Source organism: Lipotes vexillifer, unplaced genomic scaffold, assembly GCF_000442215.2.
Source record: "Lipotes vexillifer unplaced genomic scaffold, Lipotes_vexillifer_v1.1 scaffold304, whole genome shotgun sequence".
Classification (NCBI taxonomy): Eukaryota; Metazoa; Chordata; class Mammalia; order Artiodactyla; family Lipotidae; genus Lipotes; species Lipotes vexillifer.
The window spans coordinates 55,953-79,509 of NW_006788513.1; the positions used below are offsets into that span (position 1 = coordinate 55,953).

Below are 23,557 nucleotides of genomic sequence, written 5' to 3' on the forward strand. Positions count from 1 at the left end.
ATATGCTAAAGGAGTGGTTTTTTATAACTTAAATTATCCAAGTGAAAGGACAATTATAATATGCTTCTAAAATTGGCCAAAAGTCAGCTTTCATCAAAATAATTCTCAGCAGACATTAGTCTCTGTAAAACCAGGCTATTGTATGAAAGGCAACAAAAGGATTTAAATAGGCCATGGAAAATGTATTGATAATCTGGCCATATTAATCCTGTCCTCTAACAGAGTGTGAAATTACTTGTTTACTCCACTTATCTGGGGCCGGATGTAGCTGATCACTGGTTGACAGAGCCGTAGTTTGTGATCACCTTTCAGCAGTGAGCTTCAGCTGGGCCAAGGCCAAACAGTCTGAATTCATTGGCCTATATACCACCTCCAAAATCAAGGTCAGGACTGCTGCTACCTCTGGACAGCCAGAGGAACTCATGATCTCCAATATGTCCATCTAGGTGTGGCTTTCATTTGTGCATGGACATGGCCTATATCCTGTGCCCCCAAAAGTCAGGATTTGTAGTGGTTTCATCACCAGTCTACAAATATTATCAAGGCGAACACTATTGGGGTAAAGTATAAGAAGTAGTCCCTGATCTAAAGGAGACTAACCACTGTGGTGAAATAGACCCTGTTGATGCTCTGCCCAATTCCTCTTTATCAAGTTAGTATATCCATACCCCAGTGCCCAGTGGATATGAGTGTTGGCTGTGAATGTTTCACAGCTGTGCTTTTTCTGGAGACTTGACTGATTGTTCTCAGCTAGTGGGTGGCAGGGACCAAACCTAAGGACTTATGCCTGCCCAACTCTAGAATGAGTGTAAGCCTGAAGGAGCCAAAGGAAGAAACAGTACTCCCAAAGTGAAGTGAGAACCTTGGAGATGGAGTTGCCTTTCAGGACCTGGGTCATATAGGGGTTTGGCTCACATTTCTGGAGGCTGGACATCCCAATCAGAGTGACAGCATGGTTGGGTGAGGGTTCTCTTCTCACTGTGTTCTCACATGGCAGAAGGGCCCAGGGAGCTCTGTGGTCTCTCTTGTAAGAGCACTAATGCCATTCATGTGGGTTCCACCCTCAGACCTAATCGCTTCCCTAAGTCGCCACCTCCTAATCTCACCACCTTCATGGGTTAGGATTTCAGCATATGAATTTTGTGGGGGGACACAGACATTCAGACCATAGCACAGGAGGCTAGCCAACAGTGAGCTGTCATTCAGTGGAGGTCAGCCTCTTAGGTCCTTGAGCAGAAGAAGAAGGGGGGGGTGAAATCGATGAAAAAAGGAGGAATAAATAATGACCACCCTTTGACAATCATAAGCTTTCTTCTCTCCTTAGTCCAACCATCGTATTGTCACTAGATTAATTTTTATCAAACGATTATTTCATCATGTCTATTTTCCCAACTCTAAATCCTCCAAGTGTTTGCCTAAAAGAATGATTCATAAAAATTTTTAGATCATATACCCCACTGGTTTAAAAAAAGTCTCTGAACATGTGCCCCAATTTCGTTTATTCATTTATAAACGATTTAAATTTACTACTAAATAATATCTCAGAGTACTATGTACACTTACAGTTTAGGATATATCATCCATGGTTATGGCATAAGTCCATATTTTGAGAAGCTTTCCTAATAGTTTTAAATTATTTTAGACAGCTTTTGGCCTATGTGATCAGATTGTCACTTATATTTTACTATCTGCCTTCTGATCGGCTAACGTGTATGAATCCTCAGAAAAACTACTGATTTGAGAGGTGGTTGTGTGCTCTTAGGTGGAGAGTGTTATGCCCAGACTGTGTGGGCTGCAAAGAGAGAATGTATTTAAGGGGTCAAGTAGAATCTTAATCCTGGAGTAATAGCAAGAAAATCTAAGAGAGTTCCAGTTGGCAGTGGGAGAATGAGTGATTTAATCTTGAGTGCAGTCAGATTACAATAATAATAGCTCTACTTTTGAAGCATCTACTGTATACCTGGCATTGTGCTAAGCACTTTACGTGTATTATTTCATCTGCCCTTCATAGCAACTCTTCAAGGTAGGTATTACTACAAGAGAGGTTAAGAACCCTGCTCAAGGTTACATAGTGAGTGAAGGAGCCAGGATTTGACCCTGGAAGGAACGGTGTGTCTCCTTGAGTCTTTTTTCCATAACATCCCACAATTAATACTTGGCATTAGAGCAGGTGTTCCATTCTATAGGCAAGCTTGTGTTATACAGAAAGGAGTCAGTGGGTCCTGGATGAAAGGAGCCAGCCTAAAAAGCCTCCCATCTCTGTGACATTCTGGAAAAGGCTATGCAGACAGTAAAAAGATCAGTGGTTGCCAGGAGTTAGGGAGAGATGAATAAATGGAGCATAGAGGATTGTTAGGATAGTGAAACTACTCTGTATGGTACTATAATGGGGGGTACACGTTATTATACATTTGTCCAAACTCATGGAATGTGCAACCCCAAGAGTGGACCCTGATGTGAACTATGGACTTTGGGTGATTATGATGAGTCAGTGGAGGTTCACCGATTGTAACGAAGGTAATGGAGGAGGAAGGTGGCATATGGGATATCTCTGAACATTCCTCTGAGTTTTGCTATGAACCTAAAATAGAAAATAGTCCTTAAGAAAAAGAGAGAGGGAGAAAGGGGATGGACATGGCCATGAGCCTGTAAGGATAGGGCCAGTTAGATGGGGTAGCAATGCCTCCCAGAGATAGGAGAGGTCACTCAGAACTCAGAAGAGCAGTGTGGATCCAAGGAGCCAACTAATGCTTTGGGAAAGCAGAACTCAGGAAGGATAAGCTGTTCTTATCAAAAAGTTGATAGAGAGTTCACAGCATTTTTTCCAACACTGCCTGATACAAAACCATCCTCCTACTAGTCTATTCCTTCTCTGTGCACTTTTTTATAAACTGAAGTTCACATATGCTCTGCCTTCTATGTTGCTCTAATGATTGGTCTGCTCACAATATGTAAAAATAGAGGAACCATCATTTATTAAGCTGTACACTTATGATTTGTGCATTTTCTATATATGAATAAAATTTGTTTAAAAATAGAATGATTCTGCATGGAGGTTGAAATAAATCAAGATATTGTCATATCCGCTGTTACTTTGTAGATTCAAACAATTCTCCAGCCAACATTTTACATATGGTAAAAAATAGTATGGGCTAAAAGATAGAAAACTGGCATTTCAGTATTAGCTCTTCCATTAGAATAACTGTGTGACATGGGCAAGGTTCCAGTCCCCTCTCAGCTTGGATTTTCTTGTATGTAAAAAAACAAGTGTCCCCAAATCCCTATTAATATTCAGTATGATAGAGGGTAGAGCAACTCTCACCCTCAGACTAATCCCACAGCACATATTGAAAGAGAATCCCAACTCCTTCCAACTGCAAACTCCCCTTACCTGATATTTTAGAGCAGAGACTGGGAAACATTTTCTGAAGAGGCCAGAGAGTAGGTATTTCAGGCTTTGCAGGCCATGCAGCCTCTGTCGCAAATACTCTGAGCTGCAGTCTATTAAGGCAACCACACACAATATGTAAATGCATGACCAGGCCTGTGTTCCAACAAAACTTTATGTATCAAAGCAGGTGGCAAGCCAGATTGGGCACACAGGCCATAGTTTGTCCACGTCTGTTCTAGGAGATAACTTTCTGGTATTCAGTGCAACTTCCCTTCAGCATATATAGGGAAAAACATGTGTTCATAATAATTAGATAAATAGGGAACTAGAGAGTTGGAATGTGGAAGGGAGGGAGGGCAGAGAGCCTTGTGATGGAACATTGGGAGAGAAAATTCCAGTGACATCTGCCATGAGGGAGGCGCATTATCAGGTTGGAAAAGGTTGGCTTTGGCATGGAGCTAGCTGCTAAGTTTGGAGAGACCAGCTGGTGTGTGTGTGTGTGTGTGTGTGTGTGTGTGTGTGTGTGTGTGTGTGTGTGTTTAAGAGGTTGTGGTGTACTCAAACCTAGCATGTTGCCAGGTACCAAGGGGACTCACTGAATATTTGTGGAAGAAGGGAAGGGAGAAGGATGGATTATCCTCATTTTATAGATGAAGAAATTCCACTGTGGGACACCAATGCCGTTTCTCATAGGGAATCTACAGGGAAACAGAATTTCATGAGAAGGATATTGATTTCACCCCTGAGAGGCTCTGTCGATGTCCTTACAGTCCCAGCCCTCCTCTGAGAAGGAGAGTGTTGGAGGGTTCTGGGGGTTCCCTGTAGCCCTGGGCCTTGGTGATGCAAAGTGTCATTGAAAGGTGACCATGTGAGGACAGGAAGGAGGCCTGCAGTACTTACTTGTGGCTGCTGTTTCCATGGGTTAGGCTTTGTGCTCTCCTTCAAATGGTCACAGTCACATTTCTGACATGGTAGCAGGAGCAGGGAAGGGAAAGGAGAGAATGGACTAATGCACTTGAGGCAGGAGATCAGATGCTGGGTCTCTCCTGGACTTGGTTTGCTGAAAGCACCTTGAGAAAGGGAGTCAGGGTTTGGGGAAGGGAAATTTGGACTGTTTCTTCAGGTCAGACAATGTCCTTCTCTGTGCCATCACACAGAAGGAAAAGAAGAGCTGGATTTGGGAGGAATCTGAACAACTTGGAATGTGACTAAGCTGATTAACCAACAACTCTGTAAAATTTCACACAAGCCATGCACTTAATATAGAACTGGATTACAGTTTGCAGTCTGTTGCACTAATTCGTTAATATTATTTCACAGACTAAAAATTTTACGATGCAAATGTATGCAAATCATATAAGAAAATAGTGTTCTTAGCCAAGTGCATTAGCACATATTGGTTATTTTGGTTGTTTTTTCTTTTGGTTTTGTTTGTTTGTTTGTTTCACTGGAACTCTGACTTTGCTGTGGAAAGCTAGATAATTAATATATTCAGTACTCGATGGTGTGTGTTGAACATTTTCCTGAAGGGTGACTGGGAGGCTTCTCTTTGAAAAATACTGTGGTGATTGGCATCTATTTTTTCTTTTTCTTGCCTAAAACAGAATGAAGAAGATGAGCAACATTTATGAGTCAGCTGCCAATACACTGGGAATCTTTAACAGCCCCTGCCTGACCAAAGTTGAGCTGCGTGTGGCATGCAAAGGCATTTCCGACAGAGATGCCCTTTCCAAACCAGACCCCTGTGTCATCCTCAAGATGCAGTCCCACGGGCAGTGGTTCGAGGTAGGCATGTCCAGTGAAATGGACAGAAGCATGGCGGGAGGAGTGATTTGAAAATATTTGGGCATTTCCTGTCTTCAGGTTGTTTATTTCGGTGAGATGGAAAATTCTAGAAATGAAAATGATCACATTTCTGTTCATATCATGATTTTTATTTATTTAAAAAATTTTATATTATATTGTCGTATAGTTGATTAACAATGTTGTGATTGTTTCAGGTGCACAGCAAAGTGATTCAGTTATACATATACATGTATCTGTTCTTTTCCAAATTCTTTTCCCATTTCTGTTATCACAGAATATTGAGCAGAGGTTCCTGTGCTATACAGTAGGTCCTTGTTGGTTATCTGTTTTAAATATAGCAGTGTGTACATATCAATCTCAAACTACCAGTCTATCCTGCCCCCATACCCTTTCCTGTGCTAATCATAAGTTTATTCTCTAAGTCTGTGAGTCTGGTTCTGTTTGTAAATAAGTTCATTTATATAATTTTTTCTGATTCCGCATATGAGTGATATCACATGATATTTCTCTTTCTCTGTCTGACTTACTTCACTTAGTATAATAATCTCCAGGTCCATCCATATTGCTGCAAATGGCATTAATTAATTATTTTTAATGGCTGAGTAATATTCCATTGTATATATATACCACATCTTCTTTATCCATTCATCAACATCCATATCATGATGTTTTAATACTGTGGATATTTTGACATTTACCCTTAATTTGTGTGCTCATTTTAGACATAGTAGCCCCTGGAGATGGGCAACAGGGACTGCCTTACAGGGGCCACATCACACATTTATTTTTTGGAGTGAGAACTTAATATTAGCTAAACTTTATTGGGTGCTTATCAAGTGTCAGGTGCTGTTCTAAGTGCTTTATGTAAAATAACTAATTTTGTCCATACAACAATCCTATGGGGAAACAGGTGAGGAAACAGAAAGATTAGGTAAGTGGAAAATCTAATATTTCTCAGTCAAGCTCCAGGGCCTGAGCTCTTTATTGCTGTTTTATACTTATGGTGGCCATTGGTGTGGTCTTTGGTGGTTTGTGTGGCAATATTGCATGTTGAATTCTGAAGTTGGGTTTTGTATGTTTATTTAAAAGTTGAAACAAATTGGATGAGTTTAAGTTTTGGGTTGCTTGTTGTTGTTTTTAATTTTTGTTCTTGGTACATGGTCTAAGTTAGCAATGTTTTTAAAGATCTGGTCTCAGGTCGAAGGCAGGAGAGGGAGGAACAGGGGGTGCAGCCAAGGAAGCAGTTGTTATTGTCTCTAAAGGAACCAGATGCCCAGTGGAATTTGGGTGAAGGGTTTGAATCCATACTGAGTAGATCAAGTGCAGACAAATACCTTGTTTGGATCCCTGAGGATAGACTTGAGTCCTTCTTCTATCTGTTTGCAAGGAGCTGACAGGTGCTCCTCTAGGGGCCAACGTCTTCACTCCACAGCAGGAAGAAGGCTCAGAAGACCTCACAGGTAGCATGTTTACTTACCTGTACATATGTGATAAAAGCCACTTCTCTGAAAGGGTGGTTTGATAGAAGTTGGTAAACAGATGAAATTCAGGTGAGAAGGCAACATTACACGCATGAGGGGATGAATGACAGATGGCAGATAGGGGATCTTCATTTAACTTCCAGCTCATCCAGGTCTTATATTATAAATATAAAACAGCATTCACAGACATCTTAATGTGTAATATCTTTTTTTTCCCTTCCAAATATTCTCCATGACTTTGTTGGTGGGCTTTACTGTCTTTTATTTTTTGTTTAACAAAACTAAATGGAATATCTACATTAGGATAATAGGACCGTCTTGGATAATTAGAGGAAAAGACTTCATCTCCTGATACCCCCTTACATAATTTATTTATTATTTGTATATATTTCTTTTCAGTATTTTCCTTCTGGCATTCATATTCTTACATGATACTTATCATGCACATAAAATTTTCTTTCCTAATTTTATTACTTAGTAGTATATTTTTTCCATATTGTTATAATATTCATAATTATAATTTTTAAGACTGCATAATATCCCATCAAGCAGATTTATTTAATAATTTTTTTCACTTTGAAGTTGCTTTCAAAACTACTCTATTTTGGGCTTCCCTGGTGGTGCAGTGGTTGAGAGTCGCCTGCTGATGCAGGGGACACGGGTTCATGTCCCGGTCCAGAAAGATCGCACATGCCATGGAGTGGCTGGGCCTGTGAGTCATGGCCGCTAAGCCTATGTGTCCGGAGCCTGTGCTCCGCAACAGGAGAGGCCACAACAGTGAGAGGCCTGTGTACCGCAAAAAAACAAAAACAAAAACAAAAACCTACCCTATTTTAAATAACGCTGCAGTAAACATCTTTGAGCATAAGGCTTTTCCCTTCTTTTTGGATGAGTTCCCAGGAGATAGTCTGTCAAAGTGGAACTAGTGGAACAAAGGATAAGACATTTTGGGGGCTTTTGATACATTTGCCAAATTGCTTTTCCAAAATGCTTTTCTACAGAGTTACTTAAAGTGTGTTTGCCCACAGCTACCAGCATGCAAACATTTTGTTACCAGTGCACAATGAGATAAGAAGCTTGTGCCACATTGTAAACTGATTCACTACTTCCTTCATCTAGAAAGTCTTACTCTTTAAAGTGTCAGCTGAACTTCCAGCATGCTTAGTGATATGACTGATTTATACTGTGGAACTTTGAGAAGCACTTCTCTAATAAATTTTAACCTTAAGACTATACATTTAGGATATAGTTTGGAAAACAGAGCCCACACCAGGTAGCTAATAGAAAAGATTTTATTCAATAACTAATAACGAAGGAGTTGGGAATCTTGAGAAACTAAGTAGGAACTGTGAGGAAACCCAGAGATTAACAACTGAAAGCTGCTACTTGACTTAGGGTAGAGCAGTGATATACTGAAGCTAGCTTGTAGAGGCTTGAGAGAGTCAACTGTTAAATCTTCAGGAATTTTGCTAGCCTGGGTATAAGTATTTACACCACAGACATTGGCAAACATTTCAAATCAGAACTTTCTCCCCACCAAGAGAACCGGTTGCTAAGCATTTACCAGCACACCACTGGGAGAGAGGGACAAAAGGAGGTGTTAGTACCAGCTGGACCATCGAGCAGAAGCTGGATCTGTGGAAGGAGGGCCTATCTAATGGTAGCCAGCAAGGTAGAGGAGATGCAGGTAATGCTGGAAACGTGGCCTGAAAGGGAGATGAGGAAGGGGTGTCATCTCAGGTCTCCCATCCATGCCTTCCAGTGACCACACCCCTGGTGGAAGCCAGTTGGCAAGGTTCCAGGGAAGAGTCCAGAACACACTTGAAAGCACAGAGGTAACTGACAAGCACATAGACCTTCTGACAACTCACAGTAACTGGGAGAATCATGTACTCAGTCATGAAGTAGTGCATATTTATTTAGTGCTAACACCTACTTTTTGGTGCAAGTTCAGTGCGTGGTCCTGTGCTCAAAGTGAGAAGCACCTGACAGTCTATTTAAACCACACACCTACTACCTTCTATGTTTAGTGAAAGCTGGCAAACATGGCCATTGCCCTGGGACATAACTGATGCACATTTTCATGTATCTCTCCCTTAGAACATGTCTGGAATTACAGAGAAATTTCTATGTGCAGAATTACAGAATTCAGAGAAAGCTATGCAGAAGAGGATTCATGCCGGCTGTCTCAGTTCCTAAGTGTCTTTGTAATGTGAAATCTGGTAATTGACTAAGTGAAGAAAAAAGAAAAACCTGAGAGGCTAAACTGATTTGCATAATAAGAAGATTGTTGGGAGTGTAAGGATGAGAGAGAGAAAAACAAGGTGAGCTTCTTTTACAGAGTTTTGAAGTTTGGCAAAAGAGCATCTCTGGAGATCAGCACTGTCCACTAGAACTCCCTACAGTGATGGGCATGTTCTCTGCCTGTGCTGGCCAGTAGGCAGTCGACAACCAGACGTGGCCACTGAGCAGTTGAAAGGTGGACTGTATAACTGAGGAATGGAAAAGTTTAATGATTGAATTTTAATTAATTAGAGGGTAAATAAGTAGCTGGTGTGATTTCGGAGTCTCCTTGGGTGGTAGAGAATTTGGCTGGGTGGGGAAAAGAGGAAAGGGAGTTTGTTAACACATTACTACCATAGGCTGTTGTTTTTACAGCTGAACCTCTTTTGGGGAAGACATACCTAGAGATTGATATTTCTTTGTTATTACTTGTGATTTCTGGCCTGTGCATTTTGTTTCTGTTGTTGTTCTTGTTTTTTTGTTTGTTTGTTTTTATCTGTTTCATCTTTTTTAAACATCTTTATTGGCATATAATAGCTTTACAATGGTGTGTTAGCTTCTGCTGTATAACAAAGTGAATCAGCTATATATATACCTGTGTCCTCATATCCCCCTCCCTCTTGCGTCTCCCTCCCACCTTCCCTATCCCACCCCTGTAAGTGGTCACAAGCATTGAGCTAATCTCCCTGTGCTATGCAGCTGCTTCCCACTAGCTAGCTATACATTTGATAGTGTATATATGTCAATGCTACTCTCTCACTTCGTCCCAGCTTACCCTTCCCCCACCCCATGTCCTCAAGTCCATTCTCTACATCGGAGTCTGTATTCCTGTCTTGGCCCTAGGTTCTTCAGAAACTTTTTTTTTTTAAGATTCCATATACATGTGTTAGCATATGGTATTTGTTTTACTCTTTCTGATTAACTTCACTCTGTATGACAGTCTCTAGGTCCATCCACCTCACTGCAAATAACTCAATTTCATTTTCTTTTATGGCTGAGTAATATTCCATCGTATATATAAGCCACCTCTTCTTTATCCATTCATCTGTTGACGGACACTTAGGTTGCTTCCATGTCCTGGCTATTGTAAATAGAGCTGCAATGAACATTGTGGTACATGACACTTTTTGAGTTATGGTTTTCTCAGGGTATATGCCCAGTAGTGGGATTACTGTGTCATATGTAGTTCTATTTTTAGTTTTCTAAAGAACCTCCATACTGTTCTCCATAGGCACTGTATCAATTTACATTCCCACCAACAGTGCAAGAGGGTTCCCTTTTCTCCACACCTTCTCCAGCATTTATTGTTTGTAGATTTTTTCATGATGGCCAATCTGACTGGTGTGAAGTGATACCTCATTGTAGTTTTGATTTGCATTTCTCTAATGATTAGTGATACCAAGCAACCTTTCATGTGTTTGTTGGCAGTCTGTATATCTTCTTTGGAGAAATGTCTATTTAGGTCTTCTGCCCATTTTTGGATTGGGTTGTTTGTTTTTTGATGAGCTTCATGAGCTGCTTGTATATTTTGGAGATTAATCCTCTGTCAGTTGCTTCATTTGCAAATATTTTCTCCTATTCTGTGGGTTGTCTTTTGGTCTTGTTTATGGTTTCCTCTGCTGTGCAAAAGCTTTGAAGTTTCATTAGGTCCCATTTGTTTATTTTTGTTTTTATTTCCATTCCTCTAGGAGTTGGGTCAAAAAGGATCTTGCTGTGATTTATGTCCTAGAGTGTTCTGCCTAAGTTTTCCTCTATGAGTTTTATAGTGTGTGGCCTTACATTTAGGTCTTTAATCCATTTTGAGTTTATTTTTGTGTATGGTGTTAGGGAGTGTTCTAATTTCCTTCTTTTACATGTAGCTGTCCAGTTTTCCCAGCACCACTTATTGAAGAGGCTTTCATTTTCTCCATTGTATATTTTTCCCTCCTTCATCAAAGATAAGGTGACCATATGTGCATGGGTTTATTTCTGGGCTTTCTATCCTGTTGCATTGATCTATATTTCTGTTTTTGTGCCAGTACCATACTGTCTTCATTACTGTAGCTTTGTAGTATATTCTGAAGTCAGGGAGCCTGATTCGTCCAGCTCTGTTTTTCTTTCTTAAGATTGCTTTGGCTATTCAGGGTGCTTTGTGTTTCCATACAAATTGTGAACATTTTTGTTCTAGGTCTGTAGAAAATGCTATTGGTAGTTTGATAGGGATTGCATTGACTCTGTAGATTGCTCTGGATAGTATAGTCATTTGCACATTGTTGATTCTTCTAACGTACGAACATGGTATATCTCTCCATCTGTTTGTATCATCTTTAATTTCTTTCATCAATGTCTTATAGTTTTCTGCATACAGGTCTTTTGTCTCCTTAGGTAGGTTTATTCGTAGGTATTTTATTCTTTTTGTTGCAATGGTAAATGGGAGTGTTCCCTTAATTTTTCCTTTAGATTTTTCATCATTAGTGTATAGGAATGCAACAGATTTCTGTGCATTAATTTTCTATCCTGCTACTTTACCAAATTCATTGGTTAGCTCTAGTAGTTTTCTGGTAGCATCTTTAGGATTCTCTATGCATTGTATCGTGTCGTCTGTAAGCAGTGATGCAGTTTTACATCTTCTTTTCCAATTTGGATTCCTTTTATTTCTTTTCCTTCTCTGATTGCTGTGGCTAAAACTTCCATAACTATGTTGAATAATAGTGGTGAGAGTGGGCAAGCTTGTCTTGTTCCTGATCTTAGTGGAAATGGTTTCAGTTTTTCACCATTGAGAATGATGCTGGCTGTGGGTTTGTCATATCTGACCTTTATTATGTGGGGTAAGTTCCCTCTATGTCTACTTTCTGGAGGGTTTTTATCATAAATGGGTGTTGAATTTTGTCAAATCTTTTTCTGAATCTGTTGAGGTAATCATATGGTTTTTATCCTTCAGGTTGTTAATATGGTGTAGTACATTGATTGATTTGCATATATTGAAGAATCCTTGCATTCCTGGGGTAAACCCCACTTGATACTGGTGTATGATCCCTTTAATGTGCTGTTGGATTCTGTTTGTTAGTATTTAGTTGAGGATTTTTGCATCTGTGTTAATCAGTGATATTGGCCTATAGTTTGCTTTTCTTGTGACATTTTGGTCTGGTTTTGGTATCAGGGTGATGGTGGCCTCATAGAATGAGTTTGGGTGTGTTCCTCCCTCTGCTATATTTTGGAAGAGTTTGATAAAGATAGGTTTTAGCTCTTCTCTAAATGTTTGATAGAATTCGCCTGTGAAGCTGTCTGGTCCTGGGCTTTTGTTTGTTGGAAGAGTTTTAATCACAGTTTCAATTTCAGTGCTTGTAATTTGTCTGTTTATATTTTTTATTTCTTCCTGGTGCAGTTTTGGAAGGTGGTGCTTTTCTAAGAATTTGTCCATTTCTTCGAGGTTGTCCATTTTATTGGCATATAGTTGCTTGTAGTAATCTCTCATAGTCCTTTGTATTTCTGCAGTGTCAGTTGTTACTTCTCCTTTATCGTTTCTAATTCTTTTGGTTTGAGTCTTCTCCCTTTTTTTCTTGATGGATCAGGCTAATGTTTTATCAATTTTGCTTATCTTCTCAAAGAACAAGGTTTTAGTTTTATTGATCTTTGTTATCATTTCCTTCATTGCTTTTTCATTTATCTCTGATCTGATCTTTATGATTTCTTTGCTTCTGCTAACGTTGGGGTGGTTTTTTGTTCTATTTTCTCTTTAGGTTTAAAGTTAGGCTGTTTATTCGAGATATTTGTTGTTTCTTGAGGTAGGATTTCATTGCTATAAACTTCCCCCGTAGAACTGCTTTGCTGCATCCCATAGGTTTTGGGTCATTGTGTTTTCATTGTCATTTGTTTCTAGGTATTTTTTGGTTTCCTCTTTGATTTCTTCAGTGATCTCTTGGTTGGCTATTACGTAGTGTATTGTTTAGCCTCCATGTGTTTGTATTTTTTACAGATATTTTCCCCATAATTGATATCTAATCTGATAGCATTGTGGTCAGAAAAGATACTTGATATGATTTCAATTTTCTTAAATTTACCAAGGCTTGATTTGTGGCCAAAGATATGATCTATCCTGGATAATGTTCTATGAGCACTTGAGAAGAATATGTATTCTGTTGTTTTTGGATGGAATGTCCTTTAAATATCAATTAAGTCCATCATGTTTAATGTATCATTTAAAGCTTGTGTTTCCTTGTTTATTTTCATTTTGGATGATCTGTTCATTGATGAAAGCTAGGTGTTAAAGTCCCCTACTATTATTTGTTACTGACGATTTCCCCTTTTATGGTCGTTAGCTTTTGCCTTACGTATTGAGGTAGTCCTATGTTGGGTGCATAAATATTTACAATTATTATATTTTCTTCTTGGATTGATCCATTGATCATTAAGTAGTGTCCTTCTTTGTCTGTTGTAATGGTCTTTATTTTAAAGTCTATTTTGTCTGATATGAGAATTGCTACTCCAGCTTTCTTTTGATTTCCATTTGCGTGGAATATCTTTTTCCATCCCCTCACTTTCAGTCTCTATGTGTCCCTAGGTCTGAAGTGGGTCTCTTGTACACAGCATATATATAGGTCTTGTTTAAGTATCCATTCAACCAGTCTATGTCTTTTGGTTGGATCATTTAATCCCTTTACATTTAAGGTAGTTATTGATATGTATGTTCCTTTTACCATTTTCTTAATTGTTTTGGGTTTGTTATTGTATGTCTTTTCCTTCTCTTGAGTTTCCTGCCTAGAGAAGTTGCTTTAGCATTTGTTGTAGAGCTGGTTTGTTGGTGCTGAATTCTCTTAACTTTTGCTTGTCTGTAAAGGTTTTAATTTCTCCATCGAATCTGAATGAGATCCTTGCTGGGTAGAGTAATTTTTGTTGTAGGTTTTTCCTTTTCATCACTTTAAATATGTCCTGCGACTCCCTTCTGGTTTGCAGAGTTTCTGCCGAAAGATCAGCTATTAACCTTATAGGTATCCCCTTGTATATTATTTGTTGCTTTTCCCTTGCTGCTTTTAATATTTTTCCTTTGTATTTAATTTTTGATAGTTTTTTAATATGTGTGTTGGCATGTTTCTTTGGATTTATACTGTATGGGACTCTCTGTACTTCCTGGACTTGGGTGGCTATTTCCTTTCCCATGTTAGGGAAGTTTTCAACTATAATCTCTTCAAATATTTTCTCAGTCCTTTTTTTTTTTCTCTTCTTCTTCTGGGACCCTTATAATTCAAATGTTGGTATGTTTAATGTTGTCCCAGAGGTCTCTGAGACTGTCCTCAATTCTTTTCATTCTTTTTTCCTTATTCTGCTCTGTGGTAGTTATTTCTACTATTTTGTCTTCCAGGTCACTTATCCGTTCTTCTGCCTCAGTTATTCTGCTATTGACTCCTTCTAGGGAATTTTTAATTTCATTTATTGTATTGTTCATCATTGCTTGTTTGCTCTTTAGTTCTTCTAGGTCCTTGTTAAACATATCTTGTATTTTCTCCATTCTGTTTCCATAATTTTGGATCATCTTTACTATGATTACTCAGAATTTGTTTGGTCTGGTGTGTTTTTACCTTGCTCCTTCATCTGCTGTGTATTTCTCTGTCTCCTCATTTTGTTTAACTTACTATCTTGGGGTCTCCTTTTTGCAGGCTGCAGGTTCATAATTCCCATTGTTTTTGGTCTGCCCTGAGTGGCTAAGTTTGGTTTAGTGTGTTTGTAGGCTTCCTGGTGGAGGGGACTGGTGCCTATGTTCTGGTGGTTGAAACTGGATCTTGTCTTTCTGGTTGGCAGCATCGCATTTTGTGGTGTGTTTTGGGGTGTCTGTGAACTTATTATGATTTTAGGCAGCCTCTCTGCTAATGGATGGGCTTGTGTTCCTGTCTTGGTAGTTGTTGGCAAAGGGTGTCCAGCAATGTACGTGCTGGTTGTTGAGTGGAGCTAGGTCTTAGTGTTGAAATGGAGATCTCTGTGAGAGCTTTCGCTGTTTGATATTACGTGGGGCCAGGGGGTCTCTCATGGACCAATGTCCTGAACTCGACTCTCCCATCTCAGAGGCTTAGGCCTGACACCCGGCCAGAGCACCAAGCCTCTTTTGGGAAGTCTGAGGCCTTCTGGTAGCGTTCAGTAGGTGTTCTGTAGGAGTTGTTCCACCTTTAGATGTATTTTTGATGTATTTGTTGGAAGGAAGGTGATCTCCACATCTTACTCCTCCACCATCTTGAAGGTCCCTGCCAAAGCAATCTTTGTGGAAGTCCAGGAGTCCAGCAGAGAAGTTCCAGCACAGCCCTTTTGGGAAGTCTGAGGTCTGCCAGCATTCACTATGTGTTCTGTAGGAGTTGTTCCATATGTAGATGTATTTCTGATGTATTTTTGAGGGGGAAGGTGATCTCCACATCTTACTTCTGCCATGTTGAAGGTCCCCCTGTGCTTTTTGTAATAACATTATGCTCCTGCTATGCCCTAGTTTACAGCTCAGGTTACTACTGCAATAATTATAACTACCTTCTGATGCCCAGCTCATATGCAGGGGCACTGCTTGCTTTTTAAATGGGCTGTAGCCTGTTTGCAGTGGAAGAGAACATTTGATTCCTAAAGTGTATCATAAAAATGTAAGGCTGATAGTTAGACTCAAAAGGACCTACAATCCGACCTTCTGTGCTGTTAATGGTATTGAGTCAATAAGAATACATAGTAGTTTTTGTCTCTTAATCCCTTTCCCTGATGTTTCCCCTCCCCGCTTCCATCTCCCCACTGGTAACCACTAGCTTGTTCTCTGTATCTGTGAGTCTGTTTTTGTTTTGCTATATGCATTCCTTTGTTTTATTTTTTAGACTCCACATGTAAGTGATAACATACAGTATTTGTCTTTCTCTGACTTATTTCACTAACCATAATTCTCTCTAGGTCCATCCATGTTATTGTAAATGGCAGAATTTCATTGTTTTTTATGGTAGGGTAGTATTTCTTTGTATATATATACACCACATCCTTTTTATCCATTAAGGATATATGTACAGCACAGGGAGTTATAGTTATTATTTTTTAGTAACTTTAAATGGAGTATAACCTATCAAAATACTCAATCTCTTTGCTATAACCCTGAAACTAATCTAATATTGTAAATCAACTGTACTTCAAAAAAAGAGTTGATAAGGATAAATCTGTGTCTCTGAAATACTGGGAATCAATTGTTCTGTAATGTAGAACAGATTGTTGCTCTTTGCAGACCAGCAGGGTTTGGAGTGTATGTTTGAGGGCTGAGGAGATGGAGAGGATGCTTTTTGTTTCCTCTCAGAGTATAAAGATGAGATGGTAAATCTTGGGGTTAAATCTTTAATGACCATGATTGTAACTGTCAAAAAGGAAGGAAAGGAAAACTTGTAGCTTGGAAATGCATTCCCAGTGGAGAGTTTCAGACCTATCATTTAATTTCCCTAATTTAATTCATACCCATTTTTAAAATCCCCCTGTACCTGCTTCTGGCCATTAAATGGTGACAGTATGTGGTACAGTTCAGTGTGCTGATAATTTAAAACACATTTTGTCTTCCAGTGAAGGCTGGAAATATTTCCCCCTGGCTTCTAGCGAGTGCTGATATTCACTAACTCCCAGGCACTAAACTTCATATGCAAGTGGAATAAATTAACACTTCTCGGGGATTCACAAGGCAAGAGCCCTTATGAACTGGAGCCTTTTATTCAGTTCCCTGGGCACCTGGATGCTCTCCATGAAGCAGAGCTACACTCCTGATACTGTGGCCCTTGGCAGAGATCTTGTAGATGGCAGAGTAATTATTCTCATTGGAAAAAGCCAAATGATTGCCCACACTGCTAGGATGTTGCCAATCACCTTTAGTTCCAGTTTTCCATTTAATCTTAATACATAGTTATTGAGTTCCTCCATAGGAAGCTCTAAGTAATTCTCAGGATGAATTACCTTTGGATCAATTCCAGATGAAAACATGTTATGATGAATCACATGCTTTGGTGGATTGTTGGTAATAATAATTGTTAGTAATAATTAATGTGGTTATATCTAACACATTAATTATCAGTGGATGTTTTTTTTTTTTTTTCTTGCGTTATGCGGGCCTCTCACTGTCGTGGCCTCTCCCATTTGCGGAGCACAGGCTCCGGACGCGCAGGCCCAGCGGCCATGGCTCACGGGCCCAGCCGCTCCGCGGCATGTGGGATCCTCCCGAAACGGGGCACGAACCCGCGTCTCCTGCATCGGCAGGCGGACTCTCAAGCACTGCGCCACCAGGGAAGCCCTCAGTGGATGTTAATGCAAGATTATTATTGTTTATAATAATAATGTATCCATATAATACTTTACATTCACAAAGCCCATCTACTTAATTATTTCATTTACTTCTCATAATAGCCCTGTAGAAAGGTGGCACAGACATTGAAATTAACCCTAGCACGTACTGAGTACTATGAAAAAGACATCTTTTGTGTCCTCAAAGACCTCAGAGTCTAGTAGAATGCAGCCCATCTCAGAGCCAGAGGCCTGGAGCCGTAGATGGTCATGTGAACTTGAGAAAGGGGGCTCAAAACAACGTCCTAACTTAAACCTTTTCCTTTCCTTCAATGTGTGGTGGATAGACCATTTCAAGTGTGCCTTGGCTACCTATATATGGGGTGGAACTAAAAATCAATCATTCCTCCATCCCTCCACTATTCCCCATCTTCTCTCCCAACTCCCCATCTACCCAGATGTAGTGTCTGGATACCATCTGATCCAGCATCCCTACTGGCAGTACACAGGAGAAATATGGGTCCATGGTGGTGGCCTTGCCCACTCCCAAATAAGTGGGCTATGAACTTTTTTCAGCAATTTTTTGTTGGCTAGAGAGCTCATGGAGGAGTTCTGTGGAACACGTTTCTTTCATGCTTGGGTAAATAGTGAGGCAGCATCTTTTTGTGTATGGAGCCAGGAGGATAGAGTCCAAAATAGCAGTTTCACCTATACCTGAGATTTTCAATTTCCTATTGCTCCAAAATGCTAGAATTTTATGAAAATGGGTCAGACGATATGAACATTTAGGTGATAACAAAATAAAGTAGCCATCTCTAATTCTTGATACCAGCTATGTATTCGTCATTTTACATATTTTCCTTCTAATCCTCACAACTACCCTGCAATGCAGACTTTATTAACCAGGTAAGGAAACTGAGGCTTGGGCAGAATTAATAAATCACCAGGTCATACAATTAGTCAATAGTGAAGCTGGAATCTGGTTGATTCTAAAACCCATATTATCTCTATTTTACCAGAGGTCACAAATTTAAAGCTAAAGGCCTCTATCTAATTTCCAGACATAGTTTATCTGGCCTTCATGTGTTTAAACAAGTTTTGTACTGGTTGAAAAAACTTAAAGATCAGGGAATTTTTCATAAAACTCCAGATTTTTTCTTTTGCCAGGAAATATGGCAACATGGAGCCTTTAGTTCTTGTACAGTGATGGTCAGCAGCTGCCCCTACCCAGAATGCAAGGGTGTCCTTGTGCTCACTCCTAGGCAGCCTCCTTCACTCAATGGGATGGCTCCAATGGCCCCTGGAGGTGTTTGAGTTCAGACCACGCTCCTGAAGTCCCTGGGCTGGGCCTCTGAAACATAGCTAACTTCTCAGTTGTGGACTCAGACAAAAGCTGAAAAATGAAAATTAAGTCAATTAAAGCATTCCCTCTGGATATCACAAGCAAGCTCCTTTCTCGAAAGATTTTCTGTTCACACTTTGCTGACTGGCAGTGTTTGAGTGGCTAACACCAAGCATGACGGATGATAAAAAACAACAGTTTTCTTCAGTTGTTCACAAAGTTTCCACTGTGGTTTCACATCAAACTCCCATTTGGGAAAACTTTGATGTTGCTTTCCACCTCCCCCTTAACATGTCCTAATGAGAATAATTTCTATTTTTTAAAAAAAAAAAGGAAGTTGATTTTGGTGATATTAGAAATCTTATCCTGAGCACTGAATAGAAAAGAAAACAAAATGAAATATTAGAACCAGAAAATGTTTCCTTCCTGTTGCTGGAAGTTACTTCCCTGTGACCAGAGACTGTGGTGCTATGATGCTCACTCCAAAAATGATGGACTTGGATGAAAGGGAAGATTACTGGATTGTGTAATATGTGACTAAGTAGCTTTCTTATCATTGAAATCTCCAAGTTGTCAATGTTACAATGTCTGAGAGCAGAATCACACAAGATAGGAACTTTGGGGCTACAAATGAGAAAAAGAAACAATTTGAACTAAAATTCTGTTTCCACCGCTTATTCTCTTGGGGGCCCAGAAGATGATTTATCAGCTGGAAGGATAATGTCAGGCCTCCTACAAAGAGGAGCTTCACTGTGATGTGGGCTTCACTGCCTCCTTAGCTTGAAGAACTGGCAAGACACACTCTGGACACTCAGACTCAACAGTGGTTGCTATGGGTTTTTGTAATGTGTCTTGAGTCCCATGTTGAGTGTTTGGAAGATGGAATACAGGCCAGAGAAAGAACGTGAGGAGGCATCTATGATTTAGAGCCCTCTGCCTCTAGCTCAATCCACCTGCAACATTTCAAAGGAGATATTTTCAACACCTTTTCTGGGCCCCGCTTTTTAATGTTTTTCTAGTCTCTATTGATAATCATCATCTTAAAATTACCTTTCCTTTGTAATTTCAATCAATTTTATCTTTTTAAATTAAGTGTAGTTGTGGTTTATTAATAATGATACCTTAAATATATTGAGAGTAGGCATGCAGTGTATCAGGCACTCCTTAAGCACTTTACGTGTGTCATCATATGTAATTATCAAAAAAGCCCTAAAAACTGTCCTATGTAGATATTTTATAAAGAGGCACAGAAGAATTAAGCAACTTGCTCAAGGGTCACACAAGTCAGTCGTAAGTGAAGGAGCTGTGACAAATTGAACCCAGTCCGTCTGACTGCAGACGGTGCTGCCAGGATCCATCACTGCCCATCTCTGAGAATAATGCATCCCAGTCCCTGAGTGCTGTGTGCCGTGTGCTGAGTTTTTACATGCATATTCATAGAATTTTCATGACAGTGTTAGCAGATAGGAACTGTGATTACCCATTTTACAGGTGAGAAAACTGACACTCACATAGGAAATGTACATGTCGAAGCTCACTTGAACTCAGATATTCATGTCTCCAGTGCCCATGGAGGTAGAGTAACACCCATAACGCCACTAGTCTTTAAAATGAACATGTTTTTCCTCCTTATAAAAGGCAAGAATTCATTTAAAACTGATTGCATTTATTTTTAATAGAAATTAAATTTGGGGGGTAATACTTAAAACATCCACCTCAACCCCAGTTTATATGGTTTTAGCCTGACCTCCTAGTGGTTCATGATGGTGCATGGCAGAGTGGTTCAGATCTCAGACTGTGGAGCCAGACTGCCCAGATTTAAGTCCTAACCCAGTCATTATTAGCTGTGCTAATAGACAAATTACCCAGCCCTTTCTGTGCCTCAGTTTCCTCATCTATAAGGTGGGTATCATATTGGTACCATTCATATGGGGATGATTATGAGATTAAATGATTCAGCTCAGGTAGAGTCGTTAGGACAGTCATGAGGTGCACCACACGTCAATGGTGTGACCTTGGAAAGCCTCCTAACCCCTCCAAGCCTCTCACACCACCTCCTTTCTAAACGGTTATCATTAGGATTGAATGATTGGCTGGCAGGATAGTGAGCATGCTATTGCTATAGACTCTGGAATTGGACCATTTGGGTCATCTATGAACTTACACAGAAGCCTCACCTTCCCTGGCCCTGCGTTCTCTCCATCTGCTACATGGAGGTATCAATGAAACCTGCTCCATGGATTTACTATAAGGATAAAATGAGATGATACCTAAGAATTCCTTAACAGAGTACCTGGGGCATAGTGAGTGCTTAATAGACATTAAATGTTATTATGCTTAAAGAATATAATGTGTGCAAAACTAATGTGGTTAGCACATTACCTAGGACCCCGTATGCAGAAGATGTTATCAGGTAATACCTTCATGAGGTGTGTTTAATGCCAGCAACAAACTTTTGGTCTGCTGCCCAGCCCAAGTATTCTTGGTCCCATTTGTCTGTGTTAAAGTAAGAGAACTTTCAGTCAAAAATTTTGGCAGGTCTATAAGTTTCCCCCAAGCCTCTGACTGGCTACTTTGATTGATCTGTTTTGGCTCTCCTGGTAGGGAATTATCCAAGCCTCTTCCTCCCCTGCACTCCCTGCATTTTGAAGAAGACGAATAGGCTTGGAGCAATTTCACTTCACTTGTCCATGTTCTCTAATCTGTGGATGGGAATTAGAGAGGCCATGCTGATAACCTTGCTTTTCCATCTTTGCTTCTGTACCAATATCAGCCAGCACTGTTTGGCAGTCTTAAGAGAAGTGACAAGAAAATTCTTCCTTCTGGAAACTCCAGATGTTCTTGGGGTCAGTTTACAGGCTAATTAAATATTTTATCTTGATTCAAGCTCAGGAAAGTTTAACTGCCTATCTTGGCTAGTCTGTTTTCAAATACTTGATATTTCAAGAACCTCTTCCCATCTGAGAATTCAGTCTTAGATATTTTCTTCTTGAGTGTGAAGACTAGTTCTTCTTGTTAAAAGATTACAGTTTGGGAACTGTGTGTGGAAGCAAGAAAATTTGTTACCTTTTAAACACCTCCTTTGAATTCCAACCTTTTCAGAACAACTTCTGAGGAACTGGGATTTTTGGTAGGATAGCCTATGTAAGCCTGTCCGTCTTGAAGATTTGCTTTTCCAGCTCCAGTTACTACCATTGCATAACAATCACTCTAAAATTTAGCAGCTTAAAACAACCATTTTATTAATCTCATGTACTCTGTGACCTTAGACAGGGCAGAGTGGGTCTGGCTTACCCCTGATTCACAGGTCCAGGGCCTCAGCTGGGAAGACTAGAGGGCTGGCAGGATTTGAGGCTGGGGTTCAAATCATCTGAAGGTCCTTCACTCTCATGTCAGGCTGGGACTACCGACTAGAGCATCTTCCTGTGGCCTTCCATGCATGGTGGTCTCAGGGCAATAAGAAGAGTGTCGAATCTTTGCCATCCAGTTAAGCCATGGACGATAAAAGTTGGTCTCTCTTCTGGTTCTAGACAACGTTTTAAGAATAATGCATAAATGCTACCACGACTAGATAAGAAGAAGAAGAAAAGGAATAAATAAGAGCAACTTGTATCTTCATAGCCCTTCCACAATTCTTTTCATAGCTTCCTCACAACAACTTATGAAAGTCAGTACTATTTTTTTTTACTGCCAATCTGCAGATGAGAACCTGAAATTCAGAGATGTCATAATAACATTTCCAAGGTCATATAGTCAATATGTGTGATACCTGCGCTCTAAAATCCTCTGACTTCCAAGTTTGGGATGCTTTGGTTGCATCATGAATCCTCTCCCACTGATGTTCATGATTCTAACCCTGCCCCTTTCCAAGAAACCAGTATACCCATGGCTGTGGGAACCACTTGAGCCCACACACAACTCTCTCCATCCCTTTGCTACTTGATCCCTTTCTTGCCCACTCCCTACCTCCTGCCTTGAAATTTGCCCAACCACATTTTCCAATCCTAATAAGTATTTTCCACAGTAATTTGCTGGCAAGAGACCCATAGGTGAGTTTATTCCATGGGTGAGCCATGATTCACCTACCAGCCCACTAATGGTGCACATGTAAGTGGTTCATTTAGCAAACACTTATTGAGTTCCTACTATGTGCAAGGCACTGTGCCTTCCATGGGCTGAGAGAATGGTAGGGAGTAACACATGGTTACTTTTGTGCTTTTGTGCAAGCGAACAGAATAGAAAATAAACAATGAATGTATAATCTATTGTCAGGGAGTGGTGCGTGATTTGAAGAAGAATGAAGCAGGGAAGAGGGTGGAAAATGCTGAGGGCACCAGTTAAAAAATTATGGTTAGGGAAGGCTTCTCTGAGGGATCAACATTTGCACAGGAAATTGAGCCAGTAACGGAGTGAGCCATCTGGTTACAGGGAAAGAGTGTTCAAAAGAAGGAGGATCAGAGGCCATGACACTGGTTTGAAGAGTGTTCTAAAGAAGGATGATCAGAGGCCATGACACTGGTTTGCTGGCCTATTTAAGGAATAGCAGGGAAGCAGGATGGATAGAAAACAGTGGGGTTGAAAGGTATGGGTGAGAGGAAATGATGTGGGGAGGCAGCTAGGGGCCAGGTTGTGTAGGGACTTACAGGCCGCAGTAGAGATCCTGGGGGCTTCTAGATTTTATTCCAAATGTGGAGGGCAATGGAATTCTTGGAGTAGGGAAGTGATTGGCATTTTAAGAGATAACACTGTTTGTTGTTGTGCCAGACAGTGTACAGAGACTACGTTTGTCCAAGGGAGAGATATGATAGTTTGGAGCAGGTGTTAACCATGGAGAAGAGAAGTGGTTGGAAATGAGCTGTATTTAAAAAATAGACTATTAGATTTGCTGATGGACAGGATGTAGGGTATGAGAAAAAGGGAGGAATCAAGCCTGATTCCAGAGGTCTAAGCATCTAAGTCAATGATGACAATACTCGGGGAAGAGCCGGCGTGATAATAATTCTATAGTGA

At 40.1% G+C, this 23,557-nt stretch overlaps 1 protein-coding gene across 1 annotated transcript in view; it reads left to right on the forward strand.

Annotated features, from left to right (window-relative positions):
* Positions 1-4,996: 4,996 nt before the first annotated feature.
* The window catches only part of CPNE4 (copine 4), a 422,791-nt gene continuing 404,230 nt past the window's right edge, over positions 4,997-23,557 (forward strand). The window contains exon 1 of the mRNA XM_007461633.1: positions 4,997-5,176. Within this exon, the coding sequence (XP_007461695.1) occupies positions 4,997-5,176 (180 nt within the window). The remainder of the gene's footprint in view (positions 5,177-23,557) is intronic.